The sequence below is a fragment of the Capsicum annuum genome, chromosome 3 (assembly GCF_002878395.1).
Source record: "Capsicum annuum cultivar UCD-10X-F1 chromosome 3, UCD10Xv1.1, whole genome shotgun sequence".
NCBI lineage: Eukaryota > Viridiplantae > Streptophyta > Magnoliopsida > Solanales > Solanaceae > Capsicum > Capsicum annuum.
In genome coordinates this window covers 234,578,175-234,587,480 of record NC_061113.1, presented here as the reverse complement: position 1 = coordinate 234,587,480, position 9,306 = coordinate 234,578,175, and the positions used below count along the sequence as shown (strand labels likewise).

The following is a 9,306-nucleotide window of genomic DNA, read 5'->3' as shown; positions in this document are numbered from 1 at the left end:
GAAAGACAAAGAATAAGTTTTTCGGAGAATAAAATAGGAAATAATAATATATTATCCAGAATATGCCGAAGACAACCTAATATGGAGCAGAACCAAGAACTTAATGAAATAATAAGTATAGATAAAGATTTACAAATTTTCCAACAACATCAATTAAAATTATTAAATCTTAAAACATTATATAATGCAGGATATTTTTCTACAGATAATCAGTTATATAGACATTATAGAGAAGAACAAATATCAGCTATAGGAGAAGATTTTAAAATACTAGATTTAGTAAATGCTAACTCTTTAAGACATATAAAAAATAATAAAATGATACTGATGCATATGGGTTTAATTGTTATAGGAATAAAAGGTCTAACTAGAAAAAATCTAGGATCCAAAGTGTTAATAATAATATATGATGATAGATGATCAGACATTAAAAAATCAATAATAGGATTAACTGAAGTAGATATGACAAATAATGGAGGAATATTCTATATAAGTCCAGATTTCTTAATGAAATTGAAAGAATTTGAAAAAAATATTAAAATAGGAATCCAAACTAAAGGGTATTAAGAAATGAATAGTGACAATAATTTACTAATGTGCATAGGGTTTATTGGAAAATTAACTTTAAGTAGTAATACTAAATTTAAACTAAAGGTAAATGATGTAGTTGAAATAATGGGAAATAAAGGCATAAGTTTAATAAAACCAATAAAAATAGACCCAGAAATATATGCAGGTTTAGAATGGAATTTAAACAAATTTACTAAACCAAAAATTCTTACTCCAAACTCTCATCTATTATATACTACAAGTAAAGGAGAAACTTCAGTTAGATTTACAGATTATAGTTACGCAACTAAAAGAAATTTAGACGATGATGAAATAGAGAGTAATATAGAAACAGAGAGCGAGTTTATGAATATAGAAGTTCTACAAGAAGGATATGAAGTAGACATGGTCATAGAAAAAGCTGAAAATTTAGCAGAAGAATATAAATATATAACTTTTAAATGTAAAGGATGTCAAAAGGATGAAATAAAAATAGAAGAATGTATGGAACATTTTAAAAACTGTTTAGAGAGAAGTGATAATTTAGGATATAGAAATAACAAACCATTCCTTGAAAGAAAAGATGAAGACACAATTTTTGTATTAAGTTCTACAATAAGTTATAAAGAACTCGCAGAATTAGAACCGACCAGCTCTTCAAGTGCTAGCCCATTTCAACAAACAAACCCCAATCCCCAATCAATAGATTATAGTACAAGTAATGTACCTAGAAGACCATCAATTAGGATAAACTCAGATACAAAACTTAGAGGAGATAACATTAAGACCAGCAGGTAAGAGAATGCCAATAAAAGAACCAATTAAACTACAAGAAGGAGGTAGTAAAGGTAAAATTCTAAATATAGCAGCACACAACCCACAAATGTGGGATACAGTGATAGATTTATGGAAAGGAATAGTAGCAGCAGATTACTTAAGACATTATACAGAAACAGATACGGAAACAATGTATAAATATTTGGAAACCTTTTTAGGGGAATCTGCAAAAGCCACATGGGAAAGTTTTAAGACAAATTGCCCATATGATTTTCAGGTTTTATTAAGTATGGGACCAAATCCCTATAATTTCACAAACAAAATGCATATGTTATTAATTGGAAAAGACCCGAATAGTGGATTATTAGCACTACAAAAAGAAGCATTAATAAAACTAGAACAATTAAATATTTTATATTGGGTATATATAAAAAAATTTCTACAAGACTATTTTTATTATTGCACTGTCAGCGAAAACACTTTAATGAAGAATTAGGCAAAAAATTATTTAATAAATTACCTAGAGCTTTAGGAAGAGAAATAGAAGATACATGGTATAAAAGAGATGGTGTAGTAGCCAACCCAAATCTAAAATGGACAATAAGGCATAGAACACAACATATAATGGATATACTAACAGAAAAATGTACAAACATAAAAATACAAAAACAATTAAAAAGAAATGAAATGAATTTCTGTAAATCTCTAATATACACAACTCAGAATTACAATCAGAAACAATATAGAAAATATAAGAAAAACATAATCAGAAACCAATAGTAGTAAAAAATACTTCTTAAGAAAATCAAAAGCTAAAAAACCTTGGTTAAATATAGATAGACATGTTAGGAAATATAGAAATGATAGAAACAATAAAAATAAATTAGAATGCTATACTTGTGGAAGCATAGACCATTTAGCTAATGTCTGTCCTAACAAAAATAATAATAGAACTAGAAATTCTCAACTAATAGAAGACTTCCAAGAAACTTTACTAAATGTAGACGAATACATGTCAGATACAGAGAGTGTATACTCAATAATAAGTATTGATATAAATGATAAAGATAATCCTAAATCTGATTCTTCAGAATCAGAAGAAGATAACTTAGTCAATGAACTAGGACAAGAGATAGAGGATCTAGACTTAAACAATCTAGTAATCAATAATTTAATGAATGTCACTCAAGAATGTATACATGAATTCCAAAGAAACAAAGGTTTAGACAGTAATAGATGTCGTATATGCAATTGGTATCCAAGTAAAGACAACAGAGCTAAATGCAAAAAAGTTACTTAGAAGCGTGTATAAATTGTATAGAAAACACTTTAAAGATAAAAATAGAACCAAAAATAAATAACGGACAAAAATATACAAATAATCAAATCCTAAATTTAAGAGTATCTACTTTAGAAATCTGAGTAAATGATTTAGAACAAAGATTAACCATCCTAGAAAAAAGAAAAACCAAAATCGCTATAGAAGAATCAGATACACAAGAAGCTATACATTTAGAAAAATTGAAGGCAGAACTTATGAATTTGGAAGATAATGACACTAGTCTAATATGCAACGAAGATAAAGAATTCTCTACCATAAAAGTATTAGTAAAAATTAAAATAAAAGATGTGGAGATAGAAACTTTAGCATTAGTAGATCCCGGATGTACTAGCTGATTGATCAATAAAGAGATAGTACTGAAACATTTACTAAAAGTACTTGAAAGACCTATAACAGCCACCCAAATGGATGGATCACAAAATATTTACAATTATTACATAGAAAAAGCACAAATAAGTTTTTTAAATACATGCAATAAATTCTATAACCCAATTTACAATGTTAATAAAATAGTAGCAAGAGATTTAAACATAGGATCGGATTTTGTTATCGGACTACGTTTTTGTATTCAGAATAAAGGAGGATGTCTTTTAACAAGAGATGGAATAATGCTTTTTAAAAACTTAACTTATACACCAGTACAAACAGTAACATTACCAACAGTATATAGAACATTAAACACACATAAAACGAGTTTGCTTCCAGAACCATGTTGCAAAGATTGCCAAAATAATCAATGCCAAAACAACAACCTGTTAAAAGAAAACAAAAATGTAAAAGAAAACTTAGAAGAATTTAGAAATTATACTTTGCTTAATGTAGAAGGACAAGAATGCTTAACAGATATAGAAAAAGATTATACCCTAATAAGTATAGAAACCCACTTTTATAATTTTAGAAAAGGAATGGATAAGATAGGAATAATAAACAGTCTAAAAGATTTAGAAAATATAATATCTATACTAGATAAAATGGAAATAATAGGAGAAAGACCGTTAGCCCATTGGAATGCTAACGAGATAATGTGTAATTAGATATAATTAATTCAGAATACATTATAAAAACAACATCTATAGAAGCAAATAACGAAGATACTAAAGAATTTGATATACAAATAAAGGAACTTTTACAATTAGAAGTAATAAGAAGATCTACTTCTAGACATAGATCAACAACCTTTATGGTAAGAAATCATAGTGAACAAATAAGAGGTAAAGCTTGTATGGTAATTAACTATAAAAGATTAAATGATAACACCAGAACAGATGCATATAAACTGCCAGATAAAAGTGAGTTAATTAATAGAATTCAAAATAAAAAGGTATATAGTAAATTTGACTGTAAGTCAGGATACTGGCAATTCAAAATGCACCCAGACAGCATAGAATGGACTGCATTCACATGTCCAGGTGGACATTTTAAATGGTTAGTTATGCCGTTTGGTTTAAAGATGGCTCCACCCATTTTTCAACGAAAGATGGATAATATATTTGGAGAGTATAAACATTTTATATTAGTATATGTAGATGATATTTTAGTGTTCAGTCAAAATATACAAGAACACTTAGGACACTTACAAATAATTTTTAGATTATTTGTTAAACATGGGATAATAATAAGTAAAAAGAAAATGGAACTATGTAAGACTTATATTAATTTTCTAGGAATAACTTTAGGAAATAGAAAGATAAAACTTCAACCACACATTGCAAAGAAAATATTAGAAATGCCAGATAAATTAGAAAAGACAAAAGATTTACAAAAGTTTTTAGGATTAGTAAATTATGCAAGAAATTTTATTCAAGATTTAGGAAAAATAGCAGGACCATTATACGCAAAGACCGGTAGTAAAGGGCAGAAAAACTTCAATATAGAAGATATTAAATTAATTCAAAAAATAAAAGAAAAAATTAAAAATATTTCAGACCTAAAATTTTCATTAGAATCAGATTATCTAATCATTCAAACAGAAGGAAGTGATTTAGGATGGGGAGCCATTTTAAAAGCACGACCAAATAAATACAGTAATAAAAATGAAGAACAAATATGTGGTTATCAGAGTGGGGAATATAAAGAAAAAGGAAACAAGAGTGCTATAGACCTAGAAGTACTGACTATAATATATGGGTTAAATAGTTTTAAGTTATATATTCTAAATAAAGAAGAAATTTTAGTTAGAACAGATTGTGAAGCTATAGTTAAATTTCATCAAAAAATAAATGATAAAACTAGTAGTAGAAAAAGATGGTTAAATTTTACAGACACCATATCTGTTTATAAGAATATCGTATTTGAACATATAAAAGGTAAAGAAAACGAATTAGCAGACCAGTTAAGTAGATTACAACTGGGAATAAATAAATAAGTTTAATCCGATTCATTTGTTTTCAGCATGAGACCAACAGGACAACCTGCTGTAGATAAAGGCAAGGGCGTAGCTTCGTCTTCGGATTCATATCAACAGACAATGTTAGGTAATTTAAATTTTAGACCACTAGAATCTTTAGAAACAATGGAAAGAATTCACTTTGGACCATTTAACTTAATTGCTTACCCTGAGAGTAACATATCATTTAGAATAAGACCAAACTATATTCTAGATAGACCCCAAAAGTGTTTAGTAGACAATCTTTGGATATCTTATAATAGACAAAATCGTAATCATTTTATGGCATCCATGAATTCTTTATGCCATTACATGGCAAAAAAAAGTAGACCTAAGTTTAAATATTACGTAGTCATTCATGGAAAGACTAACGGAATTTTTCAAACATGGTTAGAAGTGTTGGATTCAATACAAGGTTTTAAAACCCCTCCTTTCAAAGGTTTTAATGATTTTACCGAAGCCACAAATCATGCTAGAGGATATTTAGGACCAAAATATTATATATCACCACCACTCAGACAGAACCTAGATCAAATACCTCAGTATAATTTGCAGAGAGAGACGGGAAAGATTATTTTCTGCAACCATCGTTCTTCTATGACGGAGAATTTCAAGAAGCTAAATGCTCAGAAGGAATCACTCCTCATGGAAAACACTAGATTAATTAAGCAGGTACAACTATTAGAAGCAAGACTCAACCATCAGACAAATGTAAGCAAGACAGATACAAAAATCCTTCTAATAATAACTCTATTATGGTATTATTTTGTTTTAATAAAATTTTATCTGTTATACTTGAAGGTATATGCTTAGATAATCCTTTTGGTTCGCTATGATAACTTCTTGATTTTTCTAGTGCCTTACTATAATTTATATCTTCTTCACTCATGAAAGTGATATTTCTTCTAATCTTTTTGTTATTTCTTGCAAATCTTTGATTTCTGTTGTTATATTTTCTACTTGTTCTATAAGTTTAAATATTAATTGAGTAGTTTTTACTTCTAATTCTTTAGGTCTTTCTATTATAGTTTTTATTAGCTTTTCTATTTCTAATTTTGTAGGTATTTTTTCTAAATTAAATTTGTGATTTAAATACTGAATTTTTCTGTCTATTTCTATTTCTTGTGACTTTGAATAATCTAAATTTTGTTCTATCTTATCTAGTGTCTTTTTATGTTTATTTTGAGTAGCTTCTATCTCTTCTAAAAATTTTATTATACTATTATCTTTTTCCTGAATTTTTTCGCTTGAATTTATTATAAAGTCTATTATTGTATTATATTGTTTATCTTCTGAATGTAAAATATGTTCACCCTGGTTGAAGTTACACCTTATAGTGGAGTTATCTTTTAACACTCTATATTTCTTTTCGGGTTGAAATCTAAGATCTAAGTAATCAAGGCATTTTAAAGAAGCTATTTTGTTATCCTAAGTGATTTAAATTAAGGTATTTTTTGCTTAGCTTAGTTTGATATTTCAATCTACTATTAGTATAGGTTATATCTAATTCTACTTCTTGTATATTTTCTATCAGCCTAGATTGTTCACTAATTAATGCTTTTTTATAATATTTAGAGGTTATGATAATTATTTCGTCTGTTTCTTTAAAGTTTAGAATATCTATTTCTAGGTTTCTTATTTCTTTATTTAACAACTCTAGTCTTTCTACAAATTGTTTTTGAATTTTTACAAGTTGATGTTTATAAGTAAATTCTCTATAATATTAACGTTGAATTTCTCTAATATATTCAATATATCTTATAGGCATTTATTATCCTAATTGATAAGTTTTTTTACTAATACGTTTCTTAAGGCACTTTATTTCTGAAGTATTATTTTCTAAATCTCTCTCACAACCTTGTATTTCCCAATTTAATGCGCTTACTAGTTTATAATACATATACACATGTATACGTTAAATATATATTACTTTAGAAGATATATACACATATATATATATATACCATTTAATATATGTACTACTTTAAATAAAACATATACTACAATATATATATATAGTTATATACTAATTTATAAAACATATATATATGTATACGTTAAATATATACTACGTTAGAAGATATTTAATTATCTCGGGATAACTTGTTTCCAACCAAGTAACCCCTCGTTTGATTGGGAACAAGTTATCCGGAGATAAAAAGCAGTTCCTAAAAAGAAAATGAAATGCTAGCCATGACCAACGCAACTGAAATAGAGTAGTTTCGACTTGGATCTAAAAAGTAATGTAATTGATTATTGATGGCGATTGTTGTAAATCAATTTAAGTCTCTCATTAATAGTAATCAATTTTGATAATGCGTTTAAAAGTCATAATGGATTGATTCTCTCGGAGTCTCGATCTCCTAACAGACTAATAGTTTTTTTTGAGTTCTCATGTTTAATTTGTAACAATATTGGTATAAAGTGGTCCAATTTCTAATTTACTATTTCTGCTGATGAGGACTACCACAACAAATTAATTAGCAAGAAATAGTACGTAAAATTAGCAGCTTAGAAGCATTAATAAGGTAAAAATAGCACTGAAGTTTTTATGTTAAAATTCTATAACAATCGAAGACCATAATCAAACATAAACGGATTCTTCGTCCCTCAGAAAAGCTTAGGTAGGAACCACTGCAAAATTAAAGATGGGAAAACTTAACTATATACAAATACAATACATATAGTTACATCCATGCTCATATTTCTTCATGTGGGTAGGAAAGAAGGGTCCATAGGGGGGGATAAAATTGGACCTTATGTTTTAATTAGAATGAATATGTTCTAGTGAAGGCCTTTTTCAAAGCTTTCCAGCTTAGTGATCTAGCCCTTATGAGTGCCAAAGGTGGTGCAGTGGACCTAATTCGATAACCAGAAGCTGGTGGTGGGCTTGATGATGAATCTGTTTCTGATTCTTCTATGTTGTTGTCTTCTGGATTCCAAAAACGAGCTGCTTTTCTTTTGCTCCTAACTGTGGCCAGCACATCATACTTGTTGCATATTCCCCATACTGTCACCTTCTGTTGTTCAAAATCTACGTTCACTGAATATATCCCTACAATTTTGACGTATAGTTACTGGTATTAGTACAAGTTTCCAACGGATAAATTGACTTCTTAAACTAAGAGGAGTTAATGTTATGACAATGCCTATATTTTTTGTCAATGATTTTAGCTCGAAGAAGAAAAACCAGAAAGTATTGGATTGAATTAAGGAAACTTAAGTCAATATACCTTTCAGCCATCTAGTTTACCAACATGGCCGAAAGTATACAATACCTAATACTTCAGTTGTATAAGTTATGAATAGGTATGTATCTTATATGTATATTTTGTATAACACATACAGTGTAAACAAGATGGTTCAAAGACATGCGCTGAAATTTTCCAATTATAGCTCGAACAGAAATCCATGAGAATCAGAACAAAAAGCAATCCCAAACAGGCTATCCGGGCAGTTAGGAACATTTGCCGCAATAAACACACACAAAAATTATACAAATCTCCTATACTGAAAAGCCCATTTTCTTGGCCCTTTGTTGGGCCTAGTTGCTTAAATCTACTGACACAAAACATATCTGTTGACTTGGGCATTTATCCTCTTGGCCCTTGAACATATTTGGGAAGGCTTCATGTATGTTGTATAGGCAGAGACTTAAAAATACAAAACTTAGACCTCTACAAACTCAATAAAAAACAAAAAAACAATTAAAAATGATCACACCTTAAGATCATTAAAAGTTAATTCATGAATTTTAGATGAAAATTTTCTCCCAATACACAATATGCAATAGTGTTGAATTAATTTACCTTTGATATGGGAAAGAGCCTTGTTGATTTTTCTCTCACAACCATAAGAGTAGAGTGGCACCATCATTTCCACATACTGAGGTTCTACGTTATTTTTGCCTGCCAGAACTATCTGCATGTCCGCCATCTCCAAATTCGAATATTCAACACAGCAATAGTCCTTAGCTTAATTGTGTTATATGATACAGTATGTGTCACCTTAAGTTGAGTTCGACTAATGATAAATTACGTTATATATAGAGTGCTTAGCATTTAGAGGATTATGATATGGATGACGATTTAAAATTAAAAGTAGCAGACAAGATACGAAAAGATTCTTTCTAAAAAGTTGGATGAAAAATTAAAGAGCTAGCTATCTCCCCTTTTACTTTTCGCTTTTACATTGTTAATTCATCTATTCTGTACAAAGTATTAGTCCTATTTCTCAACATCTTGGCTGCATG

General features: G+C 28.7%; 1 protein-coding gene across 1 annotated transcript; it reads right to left on the bottom strand.

Moving 5' to 3' along the window:
• Positions 1 to 7,580: 7,580 nt before the first annotated feature.
• On the bottom strand, positions 7,581 to 9,306 carry LOC107866079 (heavy metal-associated isoprenylated plant protein 28). The gene is made up of 2 exons (XM_016712259.2): positions 8,864 to 9,306; positions 7,581 to 8,109 (listed from the first exon to the last, which is right to left on the bottom strand). The coding sequence occupies exons 1-2, from the start codon at positions 8,988 to 8,990 to the stop codon at positions 7,823 to 7,825; spliced, it is 414 nt and encodes a 137-aa protein (XP_016567745.1). The 5' UTR covers positions 8,991 to 9,306; the 3' UTR covers positions 7,581 to 7,822.

What these genes read in the sequence shown, in the direction of transcription:
- LOC107866079 (XM_016712259.2), bottom strand. Translation starts at nt 8,990, where the DNA reads ATGGCGGACATGCAGATAGTTCTGGCAGGCAAAAATAACGTAGAACCT. An exon ending in GGCTCTTTCCCATATCAAAG is followed by an intron (nt 8,110 to 8,863) that starts GTAAATTAATTC and finishes TCAAAATTGTAG; the next exon opens with GGATATATTCAGTGAACGTA.